This window comes from Nematocida parisii, assembly GCF_000250985.1.
Source record: "Nematocida parisii ERTm1 unplaced genomic scaffold supercont1.4, whole genome shotgun sequence".
NCBI lineage: Eukaryota > Fungi > Microsporidia > Nematocida > Nematocida parisii.
This window is the reverse complement of record NW_013524649.1, coordinates 209,199-225,453: the sequence shown is the minus strand read 5'-3', so window position 1 is coordinate 225,453 and position 16,255 is coordinate 209,199. Positions and strand designations below refer to the sequence as shown.

Here is a 16,255-nt window from a genome sequence, read left to right as displayed (position 1 = left end):
TTCCTGAATACAATAGCCATTAAAGGTATAATATGTTAGGTTTGTGTATTTTAAATAAAAGTAGAGTATGCTATATTTTAGTAAAAGAATATATTCTATAGATTTTTACTAAAGTATAATTTTCAATGTTGTATAAGAGCATTGCCTTTTATTTCAATTCCGAGTTATATAGCTGTTATAACACATGACTAATAGCCTAACTATTATTCTTATATTCTGGTTTTAGCTCATACATATTTCTATGCGTTTTTTTATTAAGAACAGCAATGTCCGGAAGTAATTCCTGGATATATGCTAAGGGCTGTCCAGATCGATCTGCTAAGTCTTTAACAGACCAATACGGGTATTCTTCAAATGCTCGGAATATAATATCCATGACTTCTGTCTTGGAAAGCCTTTCTCTTTTCTTTTCCATAAGCATTTTCTTTCTTTTTCTAGCCATAATGTCATATTCAGTTGCACCGTACCTCTCCATGCGGATTCCTTCCTTTAGACTGTCAACTGACTTTACGTCTTTCTTTACATTTAATACGGCGCTTCTTTCTCTCTTATACTTCAAATATTCTGGAGTTATTTTAGGCTTAGCATACACCTCATCTGTAATTACTCCATCAATGAATGCGCCGTGTGGCTTCTGAACAAATGTAAATACCCCTGTCTTAGCCTCAAGTGGTTCAATTATCCACTCTCTGGGAAAGTTCTGTGGGCCTAGCTGTGTGCTAATTTTTAGGACATTAGAAGTACCTCTTTCTTCTATATGCCCTATTTCTACAGGCTCTGAATACTCTTCAAGATACTCTTCAAGAATTCTTGGAATTTTAACTAAAGTAACGCGGGTGTGTCTTCTCTCCCCCATAAATAATTTTGTTAAATGATAGTTTATTTAAACCGTGTTGAAAAGTTCAAAGTATGGGTTAATTGATGCCACCACACTTGGGTCTGCCTTTGTCTTTCCAAGCTTCAAGCATGGCTTCTTGTCAAAGAGGGCCTGTACTTCTTGAGACTTCAGTAAGACTTTAACATCTGGGCAACTAATCTTAGACTCTGGTAAGTTGTATCCTTCTTTAACAGCAACTCTTCCATCATCTCCAAAGAGCTCTCTTAATCTCTCAAAAGCTCCCTCTGTCCATACAACAAGTCTTCCAAGGTGACCACCAGGTGCAAGCTTTAAAAGATCTAATTGGTCAACTGGCATTAAGTCTATTCCTCTGATGTTTCTAAATGCTTTGGTAATTCCTTTATCCTCTTTGTAAATGACAAGAACTCCTCTTCTTAAGACCCATCTTCTGTTTCTTGCTTTACCCTTTCCTGCTCTTATGGCTTTGCTGTTTTTTACTCTTTCAATTTCTTCTGTAAGCGAGAAGTTGTTTATAAGTTCAAGAGCTTGCTTAGTTCTCTTTAAAGACTCTATCTCATTGGAAATAACAATTGGTATGCTCTTCAACTGAGAAATAATATGTCCTCTGCTTTCAACCAGGGCAGGAGATGCAGTTGCTGCAACTGCCATTGCTGCGGCATGCCTTCTTGTGTTCTTAGTAGTCTTTCTGAACCATCTTCTTAAAACAGTAGTAGGACTGGCCATTCTACCCTTTCTACAGAAGTTGGCAAAGGCTCCCTGTCCAGCTCTCTGTGTACCACCACCGGATACACGAGGCACTCTAGCAAGCGCTCTTCCAGTTCCCCAGGAGTGGGCAGAATGTCTCATACCGGCCATTGGATCAACTGCATATGGCTGTCTGGTGTTTCTCTTTACCATATCGTGAACAACGCATACTAAGTCACTTCTCACTGGAATGGAGAATACTTTTGGTAAGTCTACCTTTTTATATATTGTGTTTCCGTCTATTTCATAGCACTCTACTTGATTTTGTATCATTGCCCTTGTCTCTAAAAAGAAAAATAAAATTATAAATATTTTCAGAGACAGTTGGTCGGAATAAAATTATTAAAGAAGTAAAATATTTATACCCCTGCAACAGCTAAATAGCAGATAGGTCATCCAATCAAAATGCCACAAACGATTCCAATTATAGAAAAATGAAATATAACGGTAAATAATTTTATTGTAGAAATAAGACCAGCCATTAGTTATATACATAAGATACTTTAGATATATCCGGCAGATAAATTGTAGTTACATAGTAAATCAATGATATGCATGCTGTCAAAGTAGCTAGAGCACTGGATATTGTTATTTTGTATTTGAATATTTTTACTTGATAAAGAGAGAATAGTTTATATTCGGTTATTACCAATAAGGCAAATATAGAAGGTAATATTCTTAGAAGAGTATTAAATTCATTAGGAATATGTAAAAGTGAAAGAATATAAAACACAGCATGGTTTAAAAGTATTATGAAGTACTCGTTCGTTGTGGATAGGTGATTTGTTAATACAAAGAACATTTCTGGTATGTTAATGCATACACAAGGTATTAATAAGAATATAAGAACTAAAATAGAAATGGATTCTTTTTCTGTGTGAATTTCTCTATTTTCTTTGGGATGACTAGAAGGAATGAGTATCATAAGCACAAATGACAAACACAAGCAAATCACAGGCACAAACAGCATATCATTTGCATTGTATAACAGAGTTAAAAATGTATAACCCGAGAAAATTCCTATAAGTATTAATGCGATAGAAATACCCTTTTTAAGCCAGATTGATTATCATTGAAGATGGATTGGCTAGTGTATATTCAGTATTTACTAGAGTGTGTGGCATAGCATCAAAATTTATGTCAGTGTCTGGTGGATTAAAAATGTTTATCATTGAGTAGTTTAGAAAGAGTGTGTTTTTTATTATATACAGGAATTAATTTTAGAATAAAATCTAGTAAAAATAGATTCTTCTGTTTTATGGAAAATTTACTATTAGACTGTATATTGGTGCGTCCTATTGAAAAGATTGCTTAATTAGGAAATAACAACAATACAATTAGGGTTATATTATAAAAATATATCAATTTGCTATTGAATACACTATTAGAGGGGAACTAAAGAATAGACTAATAATGTAAGGCATAAATTATCCATAGTTCACAAATAATAAGCCTATGAATATAATCCAAAGCTAGAATGCACAATATAAATTATTTTATAGTGAATTCTATGGAATATTTAGTGTAGAATTGAGTTTATTTGGGTTATTATGGCAAGCAATGGATATTTATGCATGCTTTAAGAAGTAGTGGACTGATCTAGCATAAATAGTCTGGGGTTTAGATTGTTATATTAGAAGGTATTATACATAATTATCATAATATAGGCAAATTAGAACAAAGAAGCCCAAGTTCAGAATACACATAAAACATTTTTAGTCCATTAAGGACACGGCTAGAATTGAGTATATTATAATACGAAAGTTCATTTATGAGAGATAAATATTTTTAATTAGTAACTAGAGCAGTATATGCAGATTTATTCTAAAGTATTTAAAGCACACACAAAACTACAATTAGGGCTTTGTTGCCTGTATTATTATGCGATTTGACATATTCTTAGAATATTCTGTTATGTTTTCTTTTGATATTTTTTGAATTTCTTTAGAAATAATCTCTTTGTTTTCTAAATTGAATCCCATATCCTGCCAATATCGGAATAGCTCTTGAGAGTAATCTTCCAAATTAATGGCCTCCTCTTTAATGGCTAGTATAGCACTATTCTTGTGGGTTGTATACTCATCATCAGATATAGCGGCAAGTCGGCTTTCCACAAGCCCAATAAATTCTTCTATTCTTGCAGTTACATTATCAAGAGTTCGGGTGCTTTGAACTGTAAAGTGCACATAAACTTTTTTCATGCATATTTTATACGACATAAACACAATGTATCCATACTCTTCCTTTGTTCTTAGCTCATCAAAGAACTTTTCAGAGAATATCTGTGCTAGAAGTACACCAGTGGCTATAGACTGCAGAAGGCTGTCTAAAACCACTCGGTGCACAATTGTAACTGCAATATTCTGCAGGTCAACAGTAGGCAGAAGTAGTTTCTCCTCCTTTGGTGTAAATGAGAATTCGTGCGGTGCAAATGTAATGTACTTACCTATACGGGCTATTATATGCTCAAACTCTTTTTCTGTTATATTTCCCACCCCAAGTACTTTCACCTGAGCTTTGCTTATAACAACAAGATCATCTGGAAGAAGCTCTTTAGCCGCCTGCATAAGTTTATACACGTCAAATTTTGGATACCCAGCTAAGTAGCTAATTCCTGCTACAGTGCTTTTATATGGAGACTGCCTGGCCTCGTGTAAAAAGCAAGAGAGTGCAGATTCTTTTGCTAAGCTGAATAGCTGGGTGTCTCTGGCAGTGTATTCGTTAAAGAATCTTTCAACCAGATCCTCAATAATTACAGGCGTACCGTTGAATTTAACACCGAATCCGTACACAGACTCACATGTTCCTAATGTAACAATAGATGCCATCATGCCAAATTTATACTTCTCATTGAATATCTTAACAAAGGCCCTGAAATACCCAATTGCTGCTGCATACGTCTTTTCATCTGCCAAATGCTCATCTGTCTCCAAAATAAGCTTTATCTCTGCATTTTTTCTATATTTTGGATTGTGTACCAAATACCCAGAGCACCCTTGCTGACATATGTCCTTGCACATAATTGCTGCCGCTTCATCCGGATATTCTGGTATGTTCTTAGGAATACACCCTAGACTAACTGACACACTGTCTTTTCTTGCCTCAGACAGATCCTTTTCTTCTGGCACATTGAAAGACCACTCTATCTTACTTTTTAGCTCACTAAGCAGCTGTACATTCTCTTCTGGAATAACATCAATTAGATAGTTAATTCCATAGAACTTATCCACAATTATGTTTTCTGGATCATGCACATTCTTAGCCTGGTACATAATTACCCACTTGCTTTTGTCTAGCATGATGCCTATTATCTGGTCAAACTCTTCTTTATTAAACCCATCCCATATATGCTCATGCCGCAGAAACTCCTCAGTAGGGTAAAACTGCATGGTTTTTGTTGCATGCTCAACTAGCTCAAGAGGCTCAATTGACTCATTTGCATCAAATTCCTTTTCACTAATGGTTTTAAACACATTGTATAGCTCACTAGTTGCATTGGTTTTGATCATTTCCAGATAATGGTGCACCAAATCTCGTATAACAGATATTTGTGATCTATTGTCATCTACCAGCTCAATAACTATCTGAATTGTCGTGTTTATAGAAGTTTCATCCAAACAAGCTGTCATTTTTGTTGCTATTCCCTCTTTAAGAAGCGTACCAACCAGGCCAGAGTGCCCGGTTCCATTTAATAGTTCATCAATGTACACGCATGTTTTATTTCGGTAATTTGTGATAGACTCAGGAAGCACTATACTAATAGTCATTGTACAATGCTCTGTGTTAAGATTCACAGCAGGCCGGTATAGAATCACCTTGTTCTCTACCTCCTCGTTAAACACACGATAGTCTAAATCACCCTTTTTCTGGCAGATTGGAGGCAGATACATTTTGTCGCTCCATGAATACTCAGCTTCATATGGCTTAATGTCTGAAAAGCACTCATTTACCCATTTCTCCAGCACGTCCAAAGGCTCGCTTCCGTGTACGGCCAGGCACATTCTTTCCGGCCGATAAAAGCACTTCCAGAAATTCATTAAGTCCTCTCTAGTGGTTGAAGCGAGCGTTTCAGATGATCCTATGTTAAACTTGCCAGTGGGCGAGTCCTTCTTTGCAATAAGCGTGAACAAGTGATACCTCCTCCAGATCTCTGCCAGGATATTAACACTATATTCACTGTTCACAGCCTGCAGCTCTCTTGTCAGCGCATCTTCTCGTATCAAAGGAGACTTAAAGAACCCACTAAACATTTCCATACTTTTTCTTAGCCGTACAGGGTCTATGTCATAGAAATAATTTGTTACCTCGTCCGCAGTGTTTGCATTGCTGTTTCCCCCATTCATGTGAATATATTCCATATATGCATTTTCATCAGGGTACTCCTCTGTCCCCATAAACAGCATGTGCTCAAGAAAGTGTGCCATGCCCATGTGCTCAATTGGATCAGAATAACTGCCAACTTTCACAGACATCGCAACCGCTGCCTTATCAGCGGCTGGATCATGTGATAGCAGTACTCTTATTCCATTTGGCAGTGTAATTGGTCTATATATATACCTATCTCCCTTTCCTACTAACATTCAATGGCATGGGCAATTAAATTTTAAATATTAATAGCCCATGGGGACAGTGTTTAGTGGACTGACAAAAGAAGACATTAAAGCAGTAAAGCAGACAGGATGCCGCCTGCCGCCCAAGCAGATAAAGCTTCTGTACAAGCGATTCAAAGACTTAGACAAGGAAGAAATCGGAAGAATATTTGTAGATCAGCTACTTTGCATTCCTGAGATAAGCATAAACCCACTTGGCGAGAAAGTGGCCCGAAAGATATGCGATGAAGAGGGGAAAATCGATTTTAATGGATTTGTGTCTGCTGTTACAATATTCAGTAAATATTCAACAAATGAGGAAAAAGTACGATTTTTCTTTAATTTAATATCCACAAATGGAAGAGTTACTAGAAGAGATCTGGAGGAGATAGCCAGTAATCTATACCCAAAGGATGAAAAATCAGAAGAGATTCAAGCAGGAATTGACGATGTATTTAAAGTATACGATAAGCAAAACAAAAATTTTATAGAGTGTAAAGACCTTAAAGGCATGGATTGTAATGCTCTTGGTAAAATATTCTAAGTGGAATTGCCATATTTGGAAGTAAACATGTTTCTGTATTATTCCAAGTAAAATAAAAATAAACCGTTCATATAATTATTTTTATTTTATAACTGAAAGGATTGTTTCCTAAAACAAGTATAAATCATTTTTGTAATTTTTCAATCTGACTCTTGCAGTAATTGTACTTCTCTGTTGTATTCTGTATTTTGTTTTCTAAATCTTTCAGCTTTTTTAGTGCTGCCAAGTATTTTGTCTGGGTGCTTAGCAAATGCTTTTCCTTCTTTTCCAATTCTGCATTCTTTTTGTCGGTCGCTAAAATCCACTTGTTTATTTCGGAAAGATAGTATTCTTCAATTGTTTCTGTCCTTTCTGGTGCATTTATGCGCTGAAATTCTTTTATATTTTCCACAATTTGGTTTACTGTGCTAATTCGCTGAACCACTTCATCAAGTGCGGCAATGCTTGTTCGCAAGTCGTGCTCAAGAGAGTCCATGGCTAAAATATTTTTGTATTATAAATATGTATCCGTGTCATATAAAACATGGCGTAATTAAGAAGTTAATATGAAAATGTAGAAGAAGAGACTGAAATGATCTTCGCCTTTTTGCTGTATGCTATTTTTAACGCACCAGTGAATAATCAGAAGAGCAACACTAAATAGCAGGGATATAAAAATTTTAAATAATTAAATACCATGGCAAAGCAGAGAGAGTGCGCAACCCGCCGAAAAGTTGAGAGAACTAAAAGCGATATAGACATTGAGGAAAGAAAGAGAAAGGAAGAAATAAAGAAAAACAGACATACAGACACGTGGAATAAAAGAGCTGAAATCAGAGACCAGAGAAGAGCGTTAAGAGCAGAAATACTCAAAAGAGACGAAGAGACACAAAAGGTGCTCACAGCAAATAGAAGTGCCCGAATGGCCCTTAGAAAAAAGAAAAAAATGCTTAGAGACTTATACAAAGATAAAGAATAAATAGACTAATATAGCAGAAGAATAAAACATATGAACAAATGTGTGATAATTATTAAATTAAGCATAGAGGATAGCGGAGTATCCGGCACTAGAAATAAAAAGTTATACTCAGTGAGTCTATATAAAAACTTATGCATTGAGTGCCGCTGGCCCTATTTGTACCTTTAGTTGCTTACCAAGAAGGGACGTGTTTATCTGTAGAAGTATTAAGAGCTCTTTGTTTGTGGTGTGCTTTACCGACTCTATGTAGTATAGCTCTGCCAGACCGTATAGCTTGTACTGGTGGAAGGCCCTTCCAAGGTTATATAGTAAAAGACCGAGCTTTTCTGTTGGATTGTCCTCTGTATATGTTATGTCTTGTAATCCATTTTTAGTTATATTTACTGTGTATATAATTAAGCCATTCTCGACATCTGTGCGAACTGCATTCTGTTGGTGCCTATATACGGACTTAAAGAGTAATACATGATCCTTTAGGATTTTTATGCCTTTTTTTATGTATCTGTCTCTGTCCACTACTTTTCTGCTGGATGCGTGTGTAAGAAAAAGAGAAGAAAGAGCAATAGCTCTGGTTATATCAATTAGCGGCATGTCTTTATACGGGTGCACAGAGCCTTCCACATTTTTTTCAAGTCTTTCTGCTGTATAAGTGTATATAAAGCTAGGCATATATGAAAAGCACATAATTGTAAGAATGTCTTGAGTGCTCTTCTTACGGGAAAGATTCTTTCGCCGGAGATTCCTCTGAACATTCTTCTGGAACTTGTAGTACTCTGACTTTCTGTGAAATTTAGGAATCTGGCTGATCAAAAAGTAGCACATATAATAGAAGGATACGGAGTCTACGCTATTTCTATGGGCATAATATCTGATTATATTTGTAATCCCCCAGTGCATAGACTCAATATCCTTGGCATCTTTTGATACTCTGACCAGAAGCCACAAGAGCCCAGTATACTCTTCAAATAAGCTGCGAAGTGCTGGGGATGTAAGAGCCTTTCTAAGAAGAAGAATTGAGAGGTCGTATGATCCATCATAGTATAGTGCTGTGATGTATCTGCGTATAACTGTAGACCACTCTTTCACAGTCAGGCCCCCAAGAAGAGAAGATATTACATCAAAGTAGATTTTCTTACCAAGGATTACTTCTTCTGACAACTCATTTGTAAACACTTTCCCCAGTCCATTTATCTCATGAAGTAGCTCGTAATCAGTCTCAAACTCTTTCACCCCAATTAGTTGCTCTTCTGGGATATGGTCACTTTCTAGTAGATTTCTTTTCTTTTTCTTTGGAGCAAATACAAATGTGTTTTTTAATAGAAACATGACTAGCTCCTGTGCTGAACTTATAAAGTATTTTCTAACTGACTGGTCGTGTATGTTTTGCTCTTCATATATGTGCATGGCTTTATACATCAAGGACCGCATTCGCATGCAGTCAATTTCTTTATAAAATAACAAACCGTCTCTTTGAATTCCTTCAGTAATTGTACTGGTCTGTATTTGCAGGGCGTACTCCAGCGCCAAGTCAATATTTCCTATTTTCTTATATATCTCAGATATTCTCATCTTTACTTCTTCCAGCACACTCTGCAGTGATTCTGAATACTTTGTACTAAGAATTTGTTTATAATGCATGATGCTCTTGTCATAGTCTCTTAGCTTATCATACACTAGTCCTATTCTTTTTTTAATATTTATGCTTTCAGCTATAACCCTATCCTTTACTAGCCCTATTTCATCCGTATATTCCTCTCTTGCCAAGTAAGAATCTGCACACTTGTCTATCATTATAAGCAGTTTAACAGATAGTTTATACTTTCTCATTTTAATAAGAATATCCACTAAATATCCTGTCAGCGAGAGATGGATAGGATCAGAAATCACATTTACATCAAAGTTTACGTTAATTATCGAAGTTTTTTTAGTTGTCTCAATAAGAATGTTATGTGAGGCATCGATGTCTGCTATGTCTCTGCATGTGCACAAATTATGCCCAGCACAAGACTGGCATCTATTTATAATCTCAGAGAATATAACAGAAAAAAACAGAATAATCTGTGACCGAATACACACCACACTCTTCCTGCAATAAACCAGTGAATTGTTCAACTGTGAAAGCAAATGATACTTACTCTCAACAAATAATAAGTCAATATATCCAATTATAAACCCGTCAGAAAGTAAAGAAAAGGTTTTTTCTTTATCCAATGCTCTACTAATTATCTCAATAATTCTACTTCTGTTCTTAAGTAGGCGCACATTACTTAATACTTCAAAAATAACCTCAGCAGGAAACTCTGGTCCCATCATCTCTGCTTTAGTCTCAAATACTTTTTCAAGGTTATTTTGTTTTTTATATATCGTTAAAAGGTCTTGTAGCGTTTCTGTGCTTGTTTTTAATTTCTTAATTTTTTTAAGAATATATACTTGGTACTCCAAATCGTTCTCTCTTTTTTTGTAGTCATACAATTTTCTCCAAAGAGTTATGTCACTTCTTTTTATGCTAGCAGCAATTAAAAATGCATTAAATGCCTTTTCTGTCTCTTCCTGTTCTTCATATATTACGCCCAGTAAGTAATAGGCATTATCACTGGTGCTGTGATAAGTAAGCGCTTCTTTTATTTTGCTAATTGCAGCAGAAAAATCGCCTTTTACATATAATTTGTTTGCTAAACCTAGTGTATCCTCTGCTATCTGCCTATCACTGTTTTTTCCTCTTTTCAGCCGCCTTTTCATTATGCGGACAGACTCTTCCTTTTCTCTTCTGATGTACTCTTCAAATCCACTTATCTCGTCTATTTTTGGAGTCTTCGACAGCCAACTCAAATAAACCATAATCTCCCGAAAATATTTGAGTCTAAAATATTTTTAATATTTGTAAGATGTCTGCAGACAGAAAGATATTTGTGTTTGACCTAAACGGAACACTCTTAACAAGAGTAAAAGAGAACAAGGGAGAAATTCTGAATTTAATGGAACCAGATGGAATTATTCCAGGAATGGGGGATCTTATATACGTAAGACCCCATTTAGACAAATTAATAGAGTACTTGCACAGCAATGCCATTGAGTATGTTTTATGGACAACTGCCATGGAGCATAATGGAATACATTTAATGAATGCTGTTGAAAAGAAAGGAATGACAAAATCTCTTTATAAATTATATCATGCACACTCTACAAAAATAGAAGGACATCCATTTAAAAGAGGAAAGGATTTAAGCGTTATTTCAAATCTAGTGGGTGTGCCAGTAAATAATATATTTTTAATCGATGACGAGGTTATTAAGTGCATACCGTCATCTTCGCACATCCCAATAGAAGAATATAATATATTAAAGTCGAAACAAGACGCCGCTCTTATTAAAATAATAGAAGTAATTAAATCGCATATGAAATAATTTCGGGATAATTTTAGAATAATTTCTCGATATGTTAAAGTGATTAGCTAATAAATATTAATAAAAAGACAATATATTTTATATAATATGAAAGTGTCAAGGATTGCTGGAATAATTAGAGAGAAGAGCGAATTTTTATTAAAGTATAAGGAGTGCTCGTATAGTTCTGTGATATATGATGACATCTTAAATATCACAGAAGAAATTCTTACTTCGCAAATGAATATGCAGTATGCAGTATATCTACTTAATGTGTACTATGTTTTGCTCAATGAAAGCAAGGAGATGACGGTGCGCGAGGTATTTTACCGGTGCAAAAGATTATTTAAAGAACAAAAGAAAGTAATTAAAATATTAGGAGACATAGAAAAGCGGCTGAATATAACTTTAAATATAATTTCTGGGTACAAGGGATTGCTATATGGAGAGTGTAAAATAGTTAAAGAAGCAGAAGAAATAATAATGAAGAATACTTCTGTTATACCTCGTGTAAGACCTGGCGAGAGAGTAGTGACTGGTGCTAGTGTGGTGATTGTTGTAGAAAAAGAGGCAATTTTTAATGATATTATACAGGAGATAGAGAATATAGAAAATAAAGTAGGTAAAGTATTAATTATTACTGGGAAGGGGTATCCTTGCACTAATACACTTATGTTTCTTGGTGTGCTTTCTAGTGTTAGAATATATGGACTATTTGACTGTGATCCACACGGGCTGTCTATATACTCTGTGTATAAGTATGGAAGTAAAAAAAGGCCGCACTTAAAAATACCGAACATGCAGAGAATAGGTGTACACCTGCAGGATATACCTGTTACACGAGAGACAATCTATATTCATCGTAAATATCAGATAACTCTTCTAATGAATTTAAAGACTATAGAAGAATTAAAGAATGACATTGATATAATGATAAAAACAAAAAGAGTCGCTTCAATAGAAGAAATAGTTCAGATAAAACCTGTATACAAATACATAACTGGCAAAATAATGCACAGTGCATAAGAAATGTACATGCATACTATGATAATAGAAAAATGAATGCCACCTAGATACATTACTATAATAGGGATGGCATTCTGGAATGACTGGACAAGTATGTTTAAGCGACTGGTATTAGCCATGCTAATCTAACTGATGCATTTAAAGCTGTTCTTAAAATTTCGGGTTATGTAGCTAATCTGTAAAAATACTAAAATAAATAATAGAACGAAAAGACTTTGCATGAATTTATTCTACAGCTCATCTGATAAAAAGTCCTGGCGCTTAATTATATACAACTCTGTCTGTATGAATTCGATTGGACCTATATACAAGGTCTCATCTACTATTGAGGAAAGTGCATCAAATACGCCTTTCACTCTTTCTCTTTTCTCTCCTGTAAATTGCATATTTTATACAATTTCTTCCAATAAGTCTGCATCATGCAAGTCATCTTCTTTTGCATATTGATTTACATATTCACACACTTTCTTTTCATACGCCTCTATATTTTCTCTGTATAGCTTTCCTGCCTCAATGTTCAGTGGGTCATCTGGGTTTGGGTACGCCAATAGCTGTGGAAGGAATGTTTCAATAATATTTAAAACATCATAAAGAGGCGACCAAACTTGATTTAGCACATCCAAGCAAACGCTTCCACTGCTTTCATCAATGTTCGGATGGAATACTTTAGTAACAAACCCAATTGATGGAGACTTAAATGGGAAGTCCTTTGGAAGGAATATGCGTATTTTATACTTTCCCTGGGAAAATGGAGTACCAGGGGGCCCTTTGATTATTACGTAGAAGGATGAGCCAGCAGAAGAGTCTTCATACTCTACTGGATAGTTTTTCTTTAATAGTTTCTTCACTTCTGTTCTCAGTCTATTCATGCTTGTTCCTGTTGTTTTGTAAATAAAAAGCTTATCTTGAATGGTTCGCTATTTAAAATTAGAATTGGTTTATTTTTGCACTATGAATCTGACAATTCTTTCAGCATACTCCGAGAAAACGGGAGTAATTGGCGCAAATGGAAAACTACCATGGCCAACTCTCAAAACAGACTTTCAATTTATGAAATATATAACAACCAAATCGCCAACTGGCATAATTATGGGTAGATCCACATTTGAATCAATAGGAAGGCCCCTTCCCAACAGAACAACAATTGTGCTTACATCACAAATGAAAAATCCAATATTCGGTTCTAATTATAAAGTGTATTTTAAGAGTTCATTAGATGCAGCAGTTTCTTTATGCAAAGAACTAGAGCTAGAACCAATTGTATTTGGTGGCAACGCAGTATACTATGAAGCAATTAAAAGATACAATTGCACGGTATACTTAACAGAAATATACAAAGAATACAGTGGAGACGCATTCTTTCCTTTGGATTTGATAGATAGAAGCGGTCTAATTGATATAACAGAAGAGGTAAAGAAAGAGTTAAAACTGCATACAGAAGATATTAATATTAAAAAAATCCAAGAAAAAGAGAAGAAAGAGTGGGTTTACACAAGAACAGATGGAAGCGTTATTGACATGAGAAATACTGTTTGTGAGAATAATGTTTGCTATTCTTTCTTGAAGGGAAGGATTATTCAAGATACGCAGTGAAAAATAAAACGCATAAAATATCTTTTAATTTTTATACCCTTGAAAAATGGTAAACGGACCACGAAAACATTTAAAGAGACTGAATGCCCCAAACTCATGGATACTTGACAAGTTAGGAGGTACATTCGCCCCAAGGCCAAGATGTGGACCACACAAGCTAAGAGAATGCCTTCCTCTGTGCTTAATAGTTAGAAGAAAGCTGAGCTTTGCCCAGAACACTAAAGAAGTATTACACATTTTAAATGACAGACTTGTGAAGGTGGATGGAAAGGTAAGAAAGGACCCAAAGTACCCAGCAGGAGTTATGGATGTAGTGAGCTTTGACAAGATTCATGAGAACTACAGATTATTATACAACGTAAACAAGAAGTTCTGTCTGCAGCCAATTACCAAGGAAGAGGCAAAGTTCAAACTTTGCAAAGTACTTAGCAAGAGGCTTGAAGGAAGAAGTATTCTTACTCTGCACACCAACGACGGAAGAACCATTAAGTATGCAGACCCAAGCATCAAGATCGGAGACAGCATTAAATTCGACTTAGAGTCTGGCGAAGTACAGGGCTTCTACTCTCTTGAGGTTGGAAAGACTGCATATGCCTTTAGAGGAAAGAACTTGGGATGTGTTGGAATTATTCGTGAGATTAAAGTGCACATCAGTGGATTCTCTATTTCCATTCTGGAGGACTTAAATGGTAGAATGTACACCACAAGAACAGACAATCTTATGGTTATTGGAAATGCAGGTGAGTCTTTAATCACTCTTCCAAAGGAAAGAGGTATCAGAACCAATGCCATGATGGACAGTAATATGGTCTATGGTGAGTTCAAAGAAGAAGAAGACTTCGAGGAAGAAAACTCTGTTGAGGAGAGTGATGAAGAGTAAACAATAAAATCTTCATAGTTTATTTATAATGAAAGTGATTTGTCAAGTGTGCTTAGTATTGCAAGAGGAATCCGTCTTTCAAGATCCTCGCACTCATTCTTTCGAATCTCATCTTCTAGCTCTTTTTTCGTAGTTTTTTGTTTCTGTCCAGTGTGTCCTTGGATATACTTGTTCTTGATGTCCCGAGTACTCCGCATTAGCTGGTTTAGCTCAGACAGCCCATCAAGTACTGGAGAGAGCGATGGTATGCTTTGCAGGCTCTTGCACTTCTGTAGCATTTCCAAATTTACTCGAGTCTTTTGCTCTATCCCCTCCTTCACAGCAGACACCTCTGCCTTTTTTATTGCTAGTGAAAGAATCTTTTCTTTTAAGTCTTCTGAGGGAATTGGATCAATAGAGGACTCCTTTCTATTATATACAAAGTCTTCTGGGAAAGTAAAGATATTTCGCAAAGTAAACCTCTCAAATATTAACATGTTCTTCTGCAGCGCCGTCTCTATTCGATCCATTCTTCCTCGGATATTCTCTGCGCTGCCCAGTGAGCCTACAATTATTTTACTCATTCCTTGGTACAGCTCCATGTGAAAGTCTGCTGGAAAGAAAGAGAAGAACTCTAATTCATCTTCGTATTCACTTGCCATGCGAATAAATAAAATATTTCGCAGCACCACTAAAATACACTGCGAATTTTATTTCCATTGAAATTCAGCTAAAATTATAATTCTTGTGAATGCCATGTGTGAATTCTATATAAATACATTTCTAGATAGCCGAGCATGCGTGGATGTATCTGTTAATAGAAATAATTTAATTGTTATATATATTTATCAGCAGGCACTTAGACTAGTACTTTCAGGCTATAGATAAATCTAAATTGGAAATTTTGTTTTGGTATAACGATTCAGATATAATTAAGAGAGCGTTTTAATCGATATACTTAGAATTTATATAAGTATTTGGGCGCTCACTACTAAATATAGACAGGAAGAACTGAATAAAGATTACTATTGTCTTATTAGTAGTAATGGTTTGTGTACAGAGTTCTATGATTTGTTTATGATCTTAGTTAGAGTTCTTTTATTAGCAAGTAAGAACTGCCTTCGGGTGAGGTACATTCTTATACTCTAGTTCGGGTTATTCTGTGTGCAGCAAATGTATATACTTGTGGTGGATGAGAAAGCGCTCGGTGTAATTATTGTTGAGCTTGGTGTGGTCTATACGCGCGCATGCAAACATCTATGAAATAGTATGTGTGGTGTGTATACTCTTTGGTTTGTGCGTGCACTGTTGCATACTGAATGGTGATTAGTGGCGGTAAAATACCCGCCAATAATTTGTTATAAATACTCTGAAAAGAAACTATTGAATGCGCGCGCCAAGATTATCGTTCTCAGAGGAATTCAGAGATGTATGGGATAAGGAGAACAAAGACCCCGACACATTAGAGTTTTCTTCAAAAACCATTGCTGGCTCCTGTGAAAAGAAAGAAGGCGAAAATAAAAGCACTTCTTCAAAAGTAGACATAGCTCCAAAAGTAGAGCTTCTTTGGCTAAACGAATTATTAGGATGTATATTATAAATAAAGACTAGAAAATGAATAGGTTTATATGTGGTTTAAGTGCATGTGTAATGATTGAAGCTTTTGAATTTGGGTGAGATTTACATAAATTAAAATGCGA

General features: G+C 35.5%; 16 protein-coding genes across 16 annotated transcripts; 8 read left to right on the top strand and 8 right to left on the bottom strand.

Annotated features, from left to right (window-relative positions):
• Window positions 1–146: 146 nt before the first annotated feature.
• NEPG_01701 (uncharacterized protein) lies at window positions 147–856 on the bottom strand (the record flags this gene model as incomplete). The annotated part of the gene is made up of 1 exon (XM_013204075.1): window positions 147–856. The coding sequence occupies one exon, from the start codon at window positions 854–856 to the stop codon at window positions 197–199; it is 660 nt and encodes a 219-aa protein (XP_013059529.1). The 3' UTR covers window positions 147–196.
• Window positions 857–883: 27 nt separating this feature from the next.
• On the bottom strand, window positions 884–1,876 carry NEPG_01700 (60s ribosomal protein l4; the record flags this gene model as incomplete). Its single annotated transcript, XM_013204074.1, has 1 exon — window positions 884–1,876. One exon carries the CDS (start codon window positions 1,874–1,876, stop codon window positions 884–886), a length of 993 nt encoding a protein of 330 aa, XP_013059528.1.
• Window positions 1,877–2,048: 172 nt separating this feature from the next.
• Window positions 2,049–2,767, bottom strand: NEPG_01699 (uncharacterized protein). Its single transcript, XM_013204073.1, has one exon. The coding sequence runs from the start codon at window positions 2,571–2,573 to the stop codon at window positions 2,085–2,087; it is 489 nt and encodes a 162-aa protein (XP_013059527.1). The 5' UTR covers window positions 2,574–2,767; the 3' UTR covers window positions 2,049–2,084.
• A 640-nt stretch (window positions 2,768–3,407) lies between these two features.
• Window positions 3,408–6,183, bottom strand: NEPG_01698 (uncharacterized protein; the record flags this gene model as incomplete). The annotated part of the gene is made up of 1 exon (XM_013204072.1): window positions 3,408–6,183. The coding sequence occupies one exon, from the start codon at window positions 6,181–6,183 to the stop codon at window positions 3,460–3,462; it is 2,724 nt and encodes a 907-aa protein (XP_013059526.1). The 3' UTR covers window positions 3,408–3,459.
• A 40-nt stretch (window positions 6,184–6,223) lies between these two features.
• Window positions 6,224–6,803, top strand: NEPG_01697 (uncharacterized protein; the record flags this gene model as incomplete). Its single annotated transcript, XM_013204071.1, has 1 exon — window positions 6,224–6,803. One exon carries the CDS (start codon window positions 6,224–6,226, stop codon window positions 6,734–6,736), a length of 513 nt encoding a protein of 170 aa, XP_013059525.1. The 3' UTR covers window positions 6,737–6,803.
• A 57-nt stretch (window positions 6,804–6,860) lies between these two features.
• NEPG_01696 (uncharacterized protein) lies at window positions 6,861–7,211 on the bottom strand (the record flags this gene model as incomplete). Its single annotated transcript, XM_013204070.1, has 1 exon — window positions 6,861–7,211. One exon carries the CDS (start codon window positions 7,209–7,211, stop codon window positions 6,861–6,863), a length of 351 nt encoding a protein of 116 aa, XP_013059524.1.
• A 201-nt stretch (window positions 7,212–7,412) lies between these two features.
• NEPG_01695 (uncharacterized protein) lies at window positions 7,413–7,782 on the top strand (the record flags this gene model as incomplete). Its single annotated transcript, XM_013204069.1, has 1 exon — window positions 7,413–7,782. The coding sequence occupies one exon, from the start codon at window positions 7,413–7,415 to the stop codon at window positions 7,692–7,694; it is 282 nt and encodes a 93-aa protein (XP_013059523.1). The 3' UTR covers window positions 7,695–7,782.
• On the bottom strand, window positions 7,740–10,532 carry NEPG_01694 (uncharacterized protein; the record flags this gene model as incomplete). Its single annotated transcript, XM_013204068.1, has 1 exon — window positions 7,740–10,532. One exon carries the CDS (start codon window positions 10,530–10,532, stop codon window positions 7,824–7,826), a length of 2,709 nt encoding a protein of 902 aa, XP_013059522.1. The 3' UTR covers window positions 7,740–7,823.
• A 47-nt stretch (window positions 10,533–10,579) lies between these two features.
• Window positions 10,580–11,098, top strand: NEPG_01693 (uncharacterized protein; the record flags this gene model as incomplete). Its single annotated transcript, XM_013204067.1, has 1 exon — window positions 10,580–11,098. One exon carries the CDS (start codon window positions 10,580–10,582, stop codon window positions 11,096–11,098), a length of 519 nt encoding a protein of 172 aa, XP_013059521.1.
• A 70-nt stretch (window positions 11,099–11,168) lies between these two features.
• NEPG_01692 (uncharacterized protein) lies at window positions 11,169–12,229 on the top strand. Its single transcript, XM_013204066.1, has one exon. The coding sequence runs from the start codon at window positions 11,186–11,188 to the stop codon at window positions 12,101–12,103; it is 918 nt and encodes a 305-aa protein (XP_013059520.1). The 5' UTR covers window positions 11,169–11,185; the 3' UTR covers window positions 12,104–12,229.
• Window positions 12,230–12,322: 93 nt separating this feature from the next.
• NEPG_01691 (uncharacterized protein) lies at window positions 12,323–12,550 on the top strand (the record flags this gene model as incomplete). The annotated part of the gene is made up of 1 exon (XM_013204065.1): window positions 12,323–12,550. One exon carries the CDS (start codon window positions 12,323–12,325, stop codon window positions 12,548–12,550), a length of 228 nt encoding a protein of 75 aa, XP_013059519.1.
• Window positions 12,340–12,972, bottom strand: NEPG_01690 (ubiquitin-conjugating enzyme type E2; the record flags this gene model as incomplete). The annotated part of the gene is made up of 1 exon (XM_013204064.1): window positions 12,340–12,972. One exon carries the CDS (start codon window positions 12,970–12,972, stop codon window positions 12,493–12,495), a length of 480 nt encoding a protein of 159 aa, XP_013059518.1. The 3' UTR covers window positions 12,340–12,492.
• An 82-nt stretch (window positions 12,973–13,054) lies between these two features.
• NEPG_01689 (dihydrofolate reductase) lies at window positions 13,055–13,713 on the top strand (the record flags this gene model as incomplete). Its single annotated transcript, XM_013204063.1, has 1 exon — window positions 13,055–13,713. One exon carries the CDS (start codon window positions 13,055–13,057, stop codon window positions 13,694–13,696), a length of 642 nt encoding a protein of 213 aa, XP_013059517.1. The 3' UTR covers window positions 13,697–13,713.
• Window positions 13,714–13,742: 29 nt separating this feature from the next.
• Window positions 13,743–14,576, top strand: NEPG_01688 (ribosomal protein S4; the record flags this gene model as incomplete). The annotated part of the gene is made up of 1 exon (XM_013204062.1): window positions 13,743–14,576. One exon carries the CDS (start codon window positions 13,743–13,745, stop codon window positions 14,574–14,576), a length of 834 nt encoding a protein of 277 aa, XP_013059516.1.
• Window positions 14,577–14,593: 17 nt separating this feature from the next.
• NEPG_01687 (uncharacterized protein) lies at window positions 14,594–15,217 on the bottom strand (the record flags this gene model as incomplete). Its single annotated transcript, XM_013204061.1, has 1 exon — window positions 14,594–15,217. The coding sequence occupies one exon, from the start codon at window positions 15,215–15,217 to the stop codon at window positions 14,600–14,602; it is 618 nt and encodes a 205-aa protein (XP_013059515.1). The 3' UTR covers window positions 14,594–14,599.
• A 725-nt stretch (window positions 15,218–15,942) lies between these two features.
• Window positions 15,943–16,167, top strand: NEPG_01686 (uncharacterized protein; the record flags this gene model as incomplete). Its single annotated transcript, XM_013204060.1, has 1 exon — window positions 15,943–16,167. The coding sequence occupies one exon, from the start codon at window positions 15,943–15,945 to the stop codon at window positions 16,153–16,155; it is 213 nt and encodes a 70-aa protein (XP_013059514.1). The 3' UTR covers window positions 16,156–16,167.
• Window positions 16,168–16,255: the final 88 nt, after the last annotated feature.

What these genes read in the sequence shown, in the direction of transcription:
- NEPG_01699 (XM_013204073.1), bottom strand. Translation starts at nt 2,573, where the DNA reads ATGCTGTTTGTGCCTGTGATTTGCTTGTGTTTGTCATTTGTGCTTATG.
- NEPG_01692 (XM_013204066.1), top strand. Translation starts at nt 11,186, where the DNA reads ATGAAAGTGTCAAGGATTGCTGGAATAATTAGAGAGAAGAGCGAATTT.